The 16,837-nt window shown below is 36.6% G+C and overlaps 1 protein-coding gene across 1 annotated transcript in view; it reads left to right on the top strand.

The window, feature by feature from the left end:
* FAM185A (family with sequence similarity 185 member A) overlaps positions 1-11,872 on the top strand; it is a 72,198-nt gene extending 60,326 nt beyond the window's left edge. Inside the window, exon 8 of the mRNA XM_082473673.1 lies at positions 11,623-11,872. Coding sequence (XP_082329799.1) covers positions 11,623-11,735 — 113 coding nt within the window. The 3' untranslated portion in view covers positions 11,736-11,872. The remainder of the gene's footprint in view (positions 1-11,622) is intronic.
* The last annotated feature ends 4,965 nt before the right edge of the window (positions 11,873-16,837 follow it).

The raw sequence follows: 16,837 nt of genomic DNA, 5'->3' as shown, positions 1-16,837 counted from the left end.
TTTTTATGGCTGAGTAATATTCCATTGTATATATGTGCCACATCTTCTTTATCCATTCGCCTATCGATGGGCATAGAGGTTGCTTCCATGACCTGGCTATTGTAAATAGTCCTGCAATGAACAATGGGGTGCATGTATCTTTTTGAATTATGGTTTTCTCTGGGTATATGCCCAGTAGTGGGATGGCTGGGTCATATGGTAATTCTATTTTTAATGTTTTAAGGAACCTCCATACTGTTATCCATAGTGGCTGTATCAATTTAGATTCCCACCAACAGTGCAAGAGGGTTCCCTTTTCTCCACACCCTCTCCAGAATTTGTTGTTTGTAGATTTTCTGATGATGCCCATACTAACTGGTGTGAGGTGATACCTCATTGTAGTTTTGATTTGCATTTCTCTAATAATTAGTGATGTTGAGCAGCTTTTCATGTGCCTCTTGGCCATCTGTATGTCTTCTTTGGAGAAATGTCCACTTAGGTCTTCTGCCCATTTTTGGACTGGGTTGTTTGTTTTTTTAATATTGAGCTGCATGAGCTGTTTATATATTTTGGAGATTAATCCTTTGTCCGTTGATTCATTTGCAAATATTTTCTCCCATTCTGAGGGTTGTCTTTTCATCTTCTTTGTAGTTTCCTTTGCTGTGCAAAAGCTTTTAAGTTTCATTAGGTCCCATTTGTTTATTTTTGTTTTTATTTCCATTACTCTAGGAGGTGGATCAAAAAAGATTTTGCTCGGATTTATGTCAGAGAGTGTTCTTCCTGTGTTTTCCTCTAAGAGTTTTATAGTGTTCGGTCTTACATTTAGGTCTCTAATCCATTTTGAGTTTCTTTTTGTGTATGGTGTTAGGGAGGGTTCTAATTTCATTCTTTTACATGTAGCTGTCCAGTTTCCCCAGCACCACTTACTGAAGAGACTGTCTTTTCTCCATTGTATATCCTTGCCTCCTTTGTCATAGATTAGTTGACCATAGGTGCGTGAGTTTATCTCTGGGCTTTCTATCTTGTTCCATTGATCTATGTTTCTGTTTTTGTGCCAGTACCATATTGTCTTGATTACTGTAGCTTTGTAGTACAGTTTGAAGTCAGGGAGTCTGATTCCTCCAGCTCCATTTTCTTCCCTCAAGACTGCTTTGGCTATTCGGGGTCTTTTGTGTCTCTGTACAAATTTTAAGATTTTTTGTTCTAGTACCGTAAAAAATGCCATTGATCATTTGATAGGGATTGCATTGAATCTGTAGATTGCTTTGGGTAGTATAGTCATTTTCACAATATTGATTCTTCCAATCCAAGAACATGGTATATCTCTCCATCTGTTTGTATCATCTTTAATTTCTATCATCAGTGTCTTACAGTTTTCTGCATACAGGTCATTTGTCTCCCTAGGTAGACTTATTCCTAGGTATTTTATTCTTTTTGTTGGAATGGTAAATGGGAGTGTTTCCTTAATTTCTCTTTCAGATTTTTCATCATTAATGTATAGGAGTGCAAGAGATTTCTGTGCATTAATTTTGTATCCTGCAACTTTACCAAATTCATTGATTAGCTCTGGTAGTTTTCTGGTGGCATCTTTAGGATTCTCTATGTATAGTATCATGTCATCTGCAAACAGTGGCAGTTTTACTTCTTCTTTTCCAATTTGTATTCCTTTTATTCCTTTTTCTTCTCTGATTGCCATGGCTAAGACTTCCAAAACTATGTTGAATAATAGTGGTGAGAGTGGACATCCTTGTCTTGTTCCTGATCTTAGAGGAAATGCTTTCAGTTTTTCACCATTGAGAATGATGTTTGCTGTGGGTTTGTCGTATATGGCCTTTATTATGTTGAGGTAAGTTCCCTCTATGCCCACTTCCTGGAGAGTTTTTATCATAAATGGGTGTTGAATTTTGTCAAAGCTTTTTCTGCATCTATTGAGATGATCATATGGTTTTTCTTCTTCACTTTGTTATTATGGTGTATCACACTGATTGATTTGCGTATATTGAAGAATCCTTGCATCCCTGGGATATATGCCACTTGGTCATGGTATATGATCCTTTTAATGTGTTGTTGGATTCTGTTAGTATTTTGTTGGGGGTTTTTGCATCTATATTCACGAGTGATATTGGCCTGTAATTTTCTTTTTTTGTAGTATCTTTGTCTGGTTTTGGTATCAGGGTGATGGTGGCCTCATAGAATGAGTTTGGGAGTGTTCCTTCCTCTGCAATTTATTGGAAGAGTTTGAGAAGGATAGGTGTTAGCTCTTCTCTAATGTTTGTTAGAATTCACCTGTGAAGCCATCTGGTCCTGAACTTTTGTTTGTTGGAAGATTATTAATCACAGTTTCAATTTCATTACTTGTGATTGGTCTGTTCATATATTCTATTTCTTCCTGGGTCAGTCTTGGAAGGTTATACCTTAGTAAGAATTTGTCCATTTCTTCCAGGTTGTCCATTTTATTGGCATAGAGTTGCTTGTAGTAATCTCTTAAGATGCTTTGCATTTCTGTGGTGTCTGTCGTAACTTCTCCTTTTTCATTTCTAATTTTATGGATTTGAGTCCTCTCGTTTTCTTGATGAGTATGGCTAATGGTTTACCAATTTTGTTTATCTTCTCAAAGAACCAGCTTTTATTAGTTTTATTGAGGTTTGCTATTGTTTTCTCTGTTTCTATTTCATTTATTTCTGCTCTGATCTTTATGATTTCTTTCCTTCCACCAATTTTGGGTTTTCTTTGTTCTTCTTTCTCTAGTTCTTTTAGGTGTAAGGTTAAATTGTTTATTTGAGATGTTTTTTGTTTCTTGAGGTAGGCTTGTATTGCTATAAACTTCCCTCTTAGAACTGCTTTTGCTGCATCCCATAGGTTTTGGATCGTCGTGTTTTCATTGTCATTTGTCTCTAGGTATTTTTTGATTTTCTCTTTGATTTCTTCTGTGATCTCTTGGTTATTTAGTAATGTATTGTCTAGCCTCCACATGTTTGTGTTTTTTACATTTTTTTCCCTGTAATTGATCTCTAGTCTCATAGCGTTGTTGTCAGAAGAGATGCTTGATATGATTTCAATTTTCTTAAATTTACTGAGGCTTGATTTGTGACCCAAGATGTGATCTATCCTGGAGAATGTTCCGTGCTCACTTGAGAAGAAAGTTTAATCTGTTGTTTATAATTGTTATATCTTCTTCTTGGATTGATCCCTTGATCATTATATAGTGTCCTTCCTTGTCTATTGTAACATTCTTTATTTTAAAGTCTATTTTATCTGCTATGAGAATTGTACTCCAGCTTTCTTTTGATTTCCATTTGCATGAAATAGCTTTTTCCATCCCCTCACTTTCAGTCTGTATGTGTCCCTAGGTCTGAAGTGGGTCTCTGTAGACAGCATATATATGGGTCTTGTTTTTGTATCCATTCTGCAAGCCTGTATCTTTTGGTTGGAGCATTTAATCCATTCACGTTTAAGGTACTTATCGATATGTATGTTCCTATGACCATTTTCTTAATTGTTTGGGGTTTTTTTTTGTAGGTCCTTTTCTTCTCTTGTGTTTCCCACTTAGAGAAGTTCCTTTAGCATTTGTTGTAGAGCTGGTTTGGTGGTGCTGAATTCTCTTAGCTTTTGCTTGCCTGTAAAGCTTTTGATTTCTCCATTGAATCTGAATGAGATCCTTGCTGGGTAGAGTAATCTTGGTTGTAGGTTTTTCCCTTTCATCCCTTTAAGTATATCATGCCACTGCCTTCTGGCTTATAGAATTTCTGCTGAGAAATCAACTGTTAACCTTATGGAAGTTCCTTTGTTTGTTATTTGTCATTATTTCCCTTGCTCCTTTCAATAATTTTTGTCTTTAATTTTTGCCAGTTTGATTGCTATGTGTCTCGGCATGTTTCTCCTTGGGTTTATCCCGTATGAGACTCTCTGCGCTTCCTGGACGTCAGTGGCTATTTCGTTTCCCATGTTAGGGAAGTTTTCGACTATAATCTCTTCAAATATTTTCTCGGGCCCTTTCTCTCTTCTCCTTCTGGGACCCCTATAATCCAAATGTTTTTGTGTTTAATGTTGTCCCAGAGGTCTCTTAGGCTGTCTTCATTTCTTTTCATTCTTTTTTCTTTATTCTGTTCTGCAGCAGTGAATTCCACCATTCTGTTTTCCCGGTCACTTATCCATTCTTCTGCTTCAGTTATTCTGCTATTGATTCCTTCTAGTGTAGTTTTCATTTCAGTTATTGTATTGTTCATCTCTGTTTATTTTTTCTTTAATTCTTCTAGGTCTTTGTTAAACATTTCTTTCATCTTCTCGATCTTTGCCTCCATGTTTTTTCCCAGGTCCTGGATCATCTTCACTATCATTATTCTGAATTCTTTTTCTGGAAGGTTGCCTATCTCCACTTCATTTAGTTGCTCGGGTTTTATCTTGTTCCTTCATCTGACATAGCCCTCTGCCTTTTCATCTTGTCTATCTTTCTGTGAATGTGTTTTTTGTTCCACAGGCTGCAGGATTGTAGTTCTTCTTGCTTCTGCTCTCTGCCCTCTGGTGGATGAGGCTATCTAAGAGGCTTGTGCAAGTTTCCTGATGGGAGGGACTGGTGGTGGGTAGAGCTCAGTAAAACTTTAATCCGCTTGTCTGCTGATGGGTGGGGCTGGGTTCCCTCCCTGTTGGTTGTTTGGCCTGAGGCGACCCAACACTGGAGCCTACCCGGGCTCTTTGGTGGGGCTAATGGTGAACTCTGGGAGGGCTCATGCCAAGGAGTACTTCCCAGAATTTCTGCCGCCAGTGTCCTTGTCCTCACGGTGAGACACAGCCACCCCCTGCCTCTGCAGGAGACCCTTCAACACTAACAGGTAGGTCTGGTTCAGTCTCCCTTGGGGTCACTGCTCCTTCCCCTGGGTCCCGATGCACACACTACTTTGTGTGTGCCCTCCAAGAGTGGAATCTCTGTTTCCCCCAGTCCTTTCGAACTCCTGCAGTCAAATCCCGCTAGCCTTCAAAGTCTGATTCTCTAGGAATTCCTCCTCCCATTGCCAGACCTCCAGGTTGGGAAGCCTGACGTGGAGCTCAGAACCTTCACTCCAGTGGGTGGACTTCTGTGGTATAAGTGTTCTCCAGTTTGTGAGTCACCCACCCAGCAGTTATGGGATTTGGTTTTATTGTGATTGCGCCCCTCCTACCATCTCACTGTGGCTTCTCCTTTGTCTTTGGATGTGGGGTATCTTTTTTGGTGAGTTCCAGTGTCTTCCTGTCGATGATTGTTCATCAGTTAGTTGTCACTGTGTGTTGTATATTTCTTAAAGTGATTTACAAATATGTGCTATTCTGAGGTCAAAAGAAAGCCTGGAACTCTCTTAAGGTAAAACATTTACCTACTAAAGAGTTGTGCACAGTGTGTATTCTTTGGGATGCATTCTGTAATGCTTATGAGATCCTTGATTCTAAGTTTCGTGCTCTACCCATATATGGCAAATTGGATAGGTGGTGAATACCTTAGATAAGATATTTCTGGGAATAAGTTGACTTCTCTGTTAAGTTTTAGACTGGGTTCATCAACTTAGATATGAAACCTCACCATTGTTTATTAAGCCATTTTTAAGACCAAAAATGCATGTGGTACAAAGTCTTTTGGTCTTAAAAACGCCCCAATTTAGATGATTAGAGAGTATGAGAGATAAAGTATGTTGTCAGCCAAATGATTGTTGTTTGTCATTGTCTGCATGGTAGGGAAGGTGGTATTACTGGGTTCACTTTATTTTAGTCAAACTAGAAATGTACAGCATAATAAAAATAAGTTCATTTGGTATCAAAATAAAGTACCAAGTCAGAAGAGAGTTCTCGGCTTGTTTGTAGGCTGGAGAGTAATACATTTAATGGTATTGTGATTTATAATGGAAAACGGGTTCATTGGTTGGAAAAGATGTTGAAATGGGACCAAGCCCATAGGATGCCACTTTTAAGAGCTAGAGACAGTATTTTCTCTCCAAACAGGCGAAAAAATCTAGTCTTTTGATTTGACTCATAGAAATAACTTTTTTTTAGAACACACTTAAGTTTTGGTTTTCTCCAAGTTTATAGCATATGGATTTGTCAGCCATGTAGGTGTGCTTCCAGATGACATGGAAGAAATTTGTTAACAGAATGAAGAGTGCTGTAGGTTTATGGCTGTCTGCTTAAAAATACTTTGACGGGGAGTTAATGTAGGAACTGCCTTCAGATCGTTTGTGCTTTTATGGTGTTTTTGTTTCTCCATTTTGTTGAAGTGTAAGATCCTGGGAGAGTGTTATAGGTAGGCATCAGCTTTGTTTGTTAAGGTTTCCAAAGAAAGGAAGATCAGATTTTGTTTCCATTCACCTGCAAACTTTATCTGTTAAGGACAGATTGTAAATGTTAGACTTTGCAGGCTACATATGGTTTCTGTTGTTTATTCTCTTTTGTTTTGTTTTTTATAACCCTTTAAAAGCGTAGAAGTCATTCTTAGCTCTTAGGCCATAAAAACAGGCGTCAGGCTAGATTTGGCCTGTGGGCCAGTGTGCTGACCCCTAGACTAGAGATCAAAGTACAGGCCCCAGTCTTAGAGCGTGTGAATTCTGTTTGTAATGCCCAGGGTTTGTCTTTTTTTTTAATTTTTGTTTTCATGTTTATTTTGGTCATACATGAAATACTGAACCACAGCCAAATCTTACCCTGATGAAATTCTTCCCCCAGTAATGAAGAAAAAAAGATTTGTGCACCTAAAAGTGTAATCATGTAAAATTTAAGAAACAGTACAGCCATAGAAGATATAAGATGGCAAGTAAAAACACAAAAACTTGTTCAACATCACTAGCCATTGGTATGGTACAAATTAGAACCAGAATGAGATGCTACTACATACCTATTAGAATGGCTAAAATAAGAAATACTGATAATATCAAATGCTGGCAAGGATGTGGAGAGATTGGATCTCTCCTGCATTGGTATTGGGCATGTAAAATAATACAACCACTCCTGAATTCAGCCTGGCATTTTGTTAAAACAGAAAGTACCATATGACCCAACAATTACTTTCCTGGGCATTTATCTTGGAGAAATGAAACTTAGTATTCACATAAAAACCTGTACACAAGTATTCATAGCTTTATTTATAATAGCCCAAAACTGGAAATGACTAAAATATACTTCTACCAGTAAATGGTCACACAAACCGTGGTATGTCCATACAGTGGAGTACTATTCAACAGTGAAAAAGAACAGTCTATTAATACACACAACTTGGATAGAACTTAAGGGCATTATGCTGAGTGAAAATGGCCAGTCTCAAAATATTGCATACTGTATGATTACATTTATCTAACATTCTTGAAGTGACAGTATTATGGATATGGAGAACAGACAAGTTGTTGCAAAAAGTTAAGAAAGGAGAGGGAAGATAAAACTATAAAGAGATATCACATAGAACTTTCGTTGTGATGATAAAACAATTCTGTATCTTGATTATAATGATGGTTATATGAATCTATACATGTGATAAAATCTCATAAAAGTATACACAAAAACGTGTAAAAGAGTGAGTGCATGTAAAAAATGGTGAAGTCTGAGTAAGCTCTGTAGTCTAATTAATTGTATGCCAAACAATACCTATTTTTGGTAATGCACAATGGTTATTATAAGGTGTCAACATTGGAGAAACTGGGTAATGGGTGCACAGGACCTCTTTGTACTATTTTTACAACTTCTTTTGAGTCTTTAATTATTTCCCAACAAGAAATTACAGAGAGCATGATGTAGGGAGGGGAAAAAAGATGGGAAGAGTGAGAAAGAGAGAAAGAAAGAAACAGTGAGGGCTTCTAGGCTAGAAGTAGAATAAAAAGGACTGACTTACCCTTCTACTTAAGCCAACAACAACAAAAATTTTTAAATAGACAAAATACATGAAAAAACAGTTTCTAAGATACTGTACATCAGGCAGTGAAAGAAAGTGATCACTAAGAGCTGGGAAACAAGCAAAATGAGTCCCTGCTTACTCCCTCGAGAGAGTCTTCAGGCTGTAGTACATGGAGAAGGGACTGATGTAGAGCCCAGCAGACTCCTTGAGTTGGGGAAACCATAAGGAGAGTCCACAGAGATCGACAGCTAGAGTTTATAAAGTACCAGAAGGAATAGAACCTAATGCTTACACAAGTCCAGGAAAAATGCCTATCCCACCTGCCAGACTGGAAAATACCATAACTCATGGAGCATTGGGTAGAGCACTTAGTAGTTGGAAACAGCCCTAGACTGCGCATTCCTCCAGAACTGCCTAACAAATCATAAAAGCAAGAAATGAAAAGTTGAAATTGTTGCCAAGTACCTTAACAGCATCCCTGAACAAAGCTTGAGATTTATAGAAATACAGAAATACCTGGCACCCAACAAAATAAAATTCGCCTTGTCTGGCATCCAATCAAAGACTATCAGACATGCAAAGAGGCAAGAAATCATGACCCAAAATGAAGTGAATATCAATCGAAACCTTTCCGGAAAAGACACAGATGTTAGAATTAGCAGAGAAGAAAAATACAATAGTTATTATAACTGAATTCCACATGTTGGAATAAAGTTAAGTAAGACATGGAAGATATAAAAAAAGACCAAAATTGAATTTCTAGAAATGAAAACTACAATATCTGAGGCGAAAAATACAGTGGATGGGATTAGACATAAATGGATATTTCTTGGGCAAAACTGATTAATTGCATACTTGCTCAGAACCTAGTGTACTGTTGACTTTGTCATTATTCCACATAATTGAGAGAAAATATAATGATGGGCAGCATTATAACTAGCTCAAAAATATTTGCTTGTAAAAATTTGTTGTTAAGATGTCCTGGGTTGCACTTTTATCAAGGGAAGAACAGATAAAAAATGTTGACAACATTAAAATATTTGGTTATACGGGATTGTGTGTGTAGAGCTTTTGTTTATGAAAAACGTGCATTAAAAATAAGATTTCAGAGTAGTTATTTAAATGCTTTTTCAAAAGTGTATAATTTATTTTCCTAGCCAGCTGGTAAGCTTTTTGAGGGCATTACCACGTCTTTTTACATGTTTTGAACCTCCCTAGAATACTTAGCATGGTGCTTCCCATAGTGGGTGGTCAGTAGTGTTTATAATGTAAAAGAGGGAATCCTCCAACTGTGATGCACTGAAATTTAACCTGTTCCTAATAAGGCAGCACCAGAATTATCCCTCAGAATGTAAGTAAACAAAGTCTGTTATAAGGTTTGGAGTGGGGAGTGGTGGAGTGGGAGGCAGGAATAAGCTCACCTTAGCCAAGAGGCTTAAGCCTATTTTTAAACAAGGAACAGAAATTCTGCCGATTACTCCTTAGAGCCCTATCTTTGTCCATGGCTAGTGCTGGATTAGATCAGGTGCATTTTGGGTTAAAAAATGAGTAATGCTTATCAACCAGGTATTTGGAAATCAATCAGTCAAACTTGGATATTTATATACTTGAGTAGATTTGGACATGGCAGATCTTGAGAGCAAATGCTAGAGTTTAAAAACGTGTCCTGAGAAGAAGCTTTTCTCTCACTTAAAGGAAGCCAAGGCACATGGGGATAGGTTAGTCATTTTCCATTTCTTGGTCAAAAAAATATTGTCTGATTTTCATTGGTAAAGGGGATTAAATAAGGAACAAGGTTTCTGCAGCCCCAAGTTCCAATCTCTGTTGCAAGATTTTTGTAGGAAGGGATTTATAAACTTTACAAATAAGAATTAGAGTCTCCACAGATTTAACCCAAAGTACAGAGCTTTCAGTAAATTACTTATTCACAAGATAAAGCTATTTTCCAGCAACTTAAATGGAACTTTATAAACTGTCTTGCTTGTGAGTATTGTCCCTAAGCTAAAATCATTTGTGTGTTCATTTTGTTAGTAACAGTAGTATTGTGCATGGTCTCTACTGCTGCAGAAGGAAATGGGTAGATTTGGCTTCTCTTTGTGTAAGCAAGAAACTCATGTTTGAGGAGGTAAAAGATCTTAGATGTTTGGGAAACCCTTACTATTGTTGATGCTTTACTATTGATATTAAAATGTGTAAAAAAATAATAGAACAACCAATATTCAGGATTACCAGTTCTTTCCTCTACGTTTATTTGAATTACTAGAAAAAGAAATTCTGTACTATACAAAAACTGTTGGGTGTAGATACCTTGAAATCCTGACTTGCTAAATGTAGTACAGGCACAAAAAGATGAACAGATTAAAATTGATAAAGTTGAACCCCTTAATGATGAAGATTAGGGGGAAAAGAGAAGCTTCTAATACAGGGATTTACTAGTTGGAATGAGAGAGATTTTAAGCAGTTTAATGAGAAGTGGGGTTGTGATGATACTGAAAATACAGCAAGAGAAGTGGAAGGAAAAAAACCTCTAGAGGAACTCATTGAATACTCTGTCTTTTGGGAAAAGATCCAATGAAGATGTAGATAGACAAGATTATGGCTCAGATTAAAGGAGAGAGGCAAGAATTCACAGGAGGATTTGTATCACAAAAGCACTTGACACAAAGATTGAATGGTACAAAGCACCTTTTCAGCAGCTGGGAACATCATATGATACTAACAAAGGAGAAAACTGTCCTAGAGAAGAGAGTTGTTTCCTGATTTGTGTGCTTGGATTCAACAAAGAAAATGTATATGATGAATTGAGACAGTGTATTCACAACATTCCTCAGTTCAGATTTGACTGGTCTCTTAAGTTCAGAATTGCAATGGAGCTCCAGAGGAGGTGTAGCATCTTAACTACCTTGATTGAAAGAAAAAACAGAACTAGAAGACTAGAGATGGGAAACAAACCAGGTGAGCTCAATGATTGCCATAGCCTATTACCTTAAGAGTGTTTCCAGGCTGCAGGGTGGGGATGGGTAACATAGGCAGAGCCCAACAGACTCACCAAGTGGAGGAGACCAGGGCTGCTAGAGTTAACAAGAGAAAGTTCCAGAGCAAACGGAGGTACACAGGGTGCCCATGACTGTTCAGCAAAGTACGGATCAGCATCTGTGTGAGGAAACCACCTGATACATGCTACAATGTGAATGAACCTCATAATAATTATGCTGAAAGAACCTAGATATTTTTTAAAAGACTACGTATTGTATATTTTGTATGACTCCATTTATTAAAATCTTAGAAAATGCAACTAATCCATAGTGACACAAAGTAGATTAGTAATTATCGAGGGATTGGTGGGGGGGTGTAGAGGTGACAGGCAGGGTGGGGCATGAGGGAAAGATTACAAAGGGACACAAGGAAACTTTTAGTAGTGATGGATATGTTCATTATCTTGATTGAGGAGATGGTTTTGCAGACTTTTACATATGTAAAAACTTATTACATTACATACTTTAAATACATGTATTATTTTGTCAATTGTACTTAAATAAAGCTCTTTTTAAAACCTGCATACAAAAAAAATACAAACAAAAAACAGAGTAGTTTCCCTTTCAGAGTTGTTCTGAGGAAAAGAAAGGAGAGAACAAGCCCAAGTAACCTATTTGCAACTCTTTTCCAACTCAGGTTGTCTTTACTAAGATTTTTGCAGTTCAAAAGTGTTTTTCAGTTTTAGAGATGTAGTGTTAGGATTTATGTAGTCAAATATTGCTCTTGTCAATCAAGATATAACTTTATGCAATTTTGTGTTTCAGGGCTCCTGAATCAAGCAAACAAACATGAAAAATGGATTAAGGCTGTTGCTCCAAAAGGCACTGTAAGCTTTAGAAGCCAAAGCTGGTTTCAGTCCCTGAAACTGCAGGACTGAGAATGGTTTGAGTTATGTTTCTAAATTTTAACAACGATTAATAGATCTGTGACTACAAAAACTCAAATACCACTGTTCATATAAGTGTTGAAAACAATAAATCGGGATGTCTTGGGGCAGCCTTTTCAAAATTTGTACTTAGCTATTAGTTTTCTTCTGTAACAAATTACCACAAACTTATTGACTTAAAATAATACCTGTTTGCCCTGGGATCTTCTGGACCCTGACTCCACCCAGCAGTAACCCAGCACTAGCCCCAGGGCCTCCCAGGGTTCTGCCATCAACCATCAACCAGTGGCCAGCAGCATCTGCACAAGGCAGGACCTGGCAACCAAGCAGACCAGGGGCCAACCTAGCCTATCAGACCACCTACATAGTCAGCTGCCAAAACAGAAAGACCCACACAGCCCTCATAGGAGGAACCCCTAGAGCGTATAACTGTTGATGAGAGGAGAGTGCGCTGCTGCAACACAAAAGGTCACTTCTTCAAGGTTGGGAAACATAACCAACCTACCAGGTACATAAAAATAAAAACAACTAGTTAGGCAAAATGAGGCAACAGAGGAACATATTCCAAACAAAGGATTAAGATAAAACCCCAGAAGAAGAACTAAGTGAAGTGGAGATATGCAGTCTAACCAAGAAGGAGTTCAGGGGTGTGATTTTACAGATGATCAAAGAACTTGGGAAACAAATGGATGCACAGAGTGAGATGTTAGAAGTTTTTAACAAAGAGTTAGAAAATATAAAGAACAACCGAACAGAGATGAAGAATACAATAACTGAAATGAAAAATACACTAGAGGGAATCAATAGTAGACTAAATGATACAGGGGAATGGTTTAGTGAGCTGGAAGACAGAGTAGTGGAAATCAGTGATGCTGAAGGAAAAAAAAAATGAAAAGAAATGAGGACAGTTTAGGAGACTTCTGGGACATCAAGCTCACTAATATTTGCATTATAGGATTCCCAGAAGGAGAAGAGAGAGATAAAGGGGCTGAGAACATAATTGAAGACATAATAGCTGAAAACTTCCCTAAGTTTTCAGTGAGCGCCATACAGGATTAACCTAAAGAGGAAGACACCAAGACACATTGTAATTAAAATGGCAAAAATTAAAGATAAAAGAGAATATTAAAAGCAGCAAGGGAAAAGCAACATGTTACATAAAAGGGAACTCCCATAAGGCTATCACCTGACTTTTCAACAGAAACTCTTCAGGCCAGAGGGGCATGGCATGATATATTTAAAGTGATGAAAGGGAAAAACCAAGAATACTCTGCAAGGCTCTCATTCAGATTTGATGGAGAGATCAAAAGCTTTACAGAGAAGCAAAAGCCAAAAGAGTTCAGCATCACCAAATCAGCTTTAAAGAAATGTTAAAGGAACTTCTCTAAGCAAAAAAGGACACAAGAAACATGAAAATCATGAAAGGAGAAAGCTCATTTGTAAAGGCAAACATATAGTAAAGGTAGGAAATCATTCATGCACAAAGCTAGTAGGAAGGTTGAAAGACAAAAGTAGTAAAATTGTCTATATCCACAATAAGTAGTTAAGGGATACACAAGACAATTATATGTAAAAAATGATATCAAAAATAGTAATCATGAGGGTAGGAGAGTACAAATTCTGCGTTGTTAAAATGCATTGGAAATTAAGAGATCAGCAACTTCAAACAATCGTGCATATATAGATTGCTAGATGTAAATCTCATGGTAACCACAAACTAAAAATCTATAAAAGACACACACACAAAAAAGAAAAAGGAATCCAAACATAACACTAAAGGTAGTCATCAAATCACAAAAGAAGAGAACAAAAGAAGGAACAAAAAAGACATACAAAAACAACCCCCAAACAATGAACAATATGGCAATAAGAATATACATATCAATAATTACTTTAAATATAAATGGATTAAATGCTCCAATCAAAAGACAGAGTGACTGAATGGATTCAAAAACAAGACTCGTATATATGCTGCCTACAGGTGACTCACTTCAGATCTAAAGACACACACAGACTGAAAGTGAAGGGATAGAAAAAGGTATTCCATGCAAATGAAAATCAAAAGAAAGCCAGGGTAGCAATATTTATATCAGAGGAAATAGACTTTAAAACAAAGACTGTAAGAAAAGACAAAGAAGGACATTACATAATGATCAAGGGATCAATCCAAAGAGAAGATATAACAATTGTAAATATATATGCACCCAGCATAAGCAAAGCTAAATACACAAAGCAAATATTAACAGACATACAGGGAGCAATGGACAGTAGCACAATAGTAGTAGGGAATTTAATACCCCATTTACATCAATGGACAGACCATCCAGACAGAAAATCAATAAGGAAATACAGGCCTTAAATGACACACTAAACAAGATGGAACTTGTATAAACATTCCATCAGAAAGCAGCAGAATACACATTCTTTTCAAGTGCACATGGAACATTCTCCAGGATAGATCACATGCTAGGCCAGAAAACAAGCCTTGGTAAATTAAAGAAAATTGAAATCATGTCAAGCATCTTTTCTGACCACAATGCTGTGAGACTAGAAATCAACTACAAGAAAAAAAAAAACTGCAAAAAATATAAACATGTGGAGGCTAAACAATATGCTACTAGACAACCAATAGATCACTGGCAAAATCAAAGAAGAGATAAAAGAATACCTGGAGACAAATGAAAACAAAAACACAACAATCTAGAATCTATGGGATGCAGCAAAAGCAGTTCTAAGAGGGAATTTTATAGCAATACAAACCTGCCTCAGGAAACAAGAAAAATCTCTAATAAACAACCTAACATTACACCTAAAGGAACTAGAAAAAGAAGAACAAACAAAACCCAAAATTAGTCAAAGGAAAGAAATCATATAAAGGTCAGAGCAGAAATAAATAGACTCTTTTAAAAAAAAAGTAGAAAAGATCAGTGAAGCTAAGAACTGGTTCTTTGAAAAAATAAAGAAAATTGATAAACCTTTAGCCAGATTCATGAAGAAAAAAAGAGGATCCAAATCAATAAAATCAGAAATGAAAAAGGAGAAGTGACAACTGTTGCCATGGAAATACAGAGGATCATAAGAGACTACTACAAACAACTATATGTCAATAAAATGGACAATGTTGAAGAAATGGGCAAATCCTAGAAATGTACAATCTCCCAAGACTGAACCAGGAAGAAGTAGAAAATATGAACAGACCAATTAAAAATAATGAAATTGAATTAGTAATAAAAAAAAAAAACTCCCAACAAACAAAAGTCCATGACCTGATGGCTTCACAGATGAATTCTACCAAACATTTAGAGAAGAGTTAACACTTATGCTTATTATACTATTCCAAAAAATTGCGGAGGAAGGAACACTTCCAAACTGATTCTACATGGCCAGCATCACCCTGATACCAAAAGTAGACAAAGATATCTCACACACACACAAATTACAGGCCATTATCACTGATGAACATTGATGTAAAAATCCTCAATAAAACATTAGCAAACCGAATCCAACAATACATCAAAAGGATCATATACCATGATCAAGTGGGATTTATCCTAGGGATGCAAGAATTTTTCAATATCCACAGATCAATCAGTGTGATATGCCACATTAACAAATTGAAGAATAAAAACCATATGATCATCCCAATAGATGCAGAAAAAGCTTTTGACAAAATTCAGCATCCATTTGTGATTAAAAACTCTCCAGAAAGTGGGCCTAGAGGGATCACACCTCAACATAATAAAGGCCATATATGACAAACCAATGCTAACATCATACTTAGTGGTGAAAAGCTGAAAGCATTTCCTCTAAGATCAGTAACAAGACAAGGATGCCCATTCTTGCCACTTTTATTCAGCATAGTTTTGGAAGTCCTAGCCACAGCAGTCAGACAAGAAAAAGAAATAAATGGAATCCAAGTTGGAAAGGAAGAAGTAAAACTGTACTGTTTGCAGATGGCATACTATACATAGAAAATCCTGAAGATACCACCAAAAACTACTAGAGCTCATCACTAAATTTGTAAAGTTGCAGGATACAAAATTAATACACAGAAATCTGTTGTGTCTCTATACACTAACAATGAACTATCAGAAAGAGAAATTAAGAAAATCTCATTTACCATCACATCAAAAAGAATAAAATACCTAGGAATAAACCTACCTAAGGAGGTAAGAGACCTGTACTTGGAAAACTATAAGACACTTATGAAAGAAATTGAAGGCAATTCAAACAGATGGAAAGGTATGCTGTGTTCATGGATTGGAAGAATTAATATTGTAAAATGACCATACTAGCCAAGACAGTCTACAGATTCAATGCAATCTATATCAAAATACCAAGGGCATTTTTTTCACACAACTAAAATAATTATTCCTAAAATTTGTGTGGAAACACAGAAGACCCTGAATAACTAAAACAATCTTCAGAAAGAACAGAGCTGGAGGAATTATGCTCCCTGTCTTCAGACTTTACTGTAAAGCTACAGTTATCAAAACAGTATGGAATTGGCACAAAAACAGATATGTAGATCAGTGGAACAGAACAGAGAGCCAGGAAATAAACCCACACACTTACAGTCAATTAATCTATGAGAAAGGAGGCAAGAATATATTACAGTGAAAAAAGGACAGTCTTTTCAATAAGTGGTGCTGGGAAAACTGGACAGCTACATGTAAAAGAATAAAATTATAATATTCTCTAAAACCATATGCAAAAACACTCAAAAAGGATTAAAGACCTAAATGTAATACCAGAAAGCAAAACTTGAAGAAAGCATAGGCGGAACACTCTTTGATATAACTTGTAGCAATATTTTGGGAGATCTGTCTCCTAAAGCAAAGGAAATAAAAGCAAAGATAAACAAATGGGACCTAATTAAATTTAAAAGCTTTAGCACAGCAAAGGAAATCATCGACAAAATAAAAAGGCAACCTACTGAATGGGAGAAAATATTTGCAAATGATATGACCCATAGAGGTTTATATCCAAAATATACAACAGCTCTTACAATTCAACATCAAAAAAAAAAAGAAAAAAGAAAAAAACACCTGATTAAAAAATGGGCAGAAGACCCAAATAGATATTTTTCTAAA

The sequence above is a fragment of the Balaenoptera physalus genome, assembly GCF_965194825.1.
Source record: "Balaenoptera physalus genome assembly, chromosome: 8".
NCBI lineage: Eukaryota > Metazoa > Chordata > Mammalia > Artiodactyla > Balaenopteridae > Balaenoptera > Balaenoptera physalus.
This window is presented reverse-complemented; position numbering and strand designations above follow the sequence as displayed.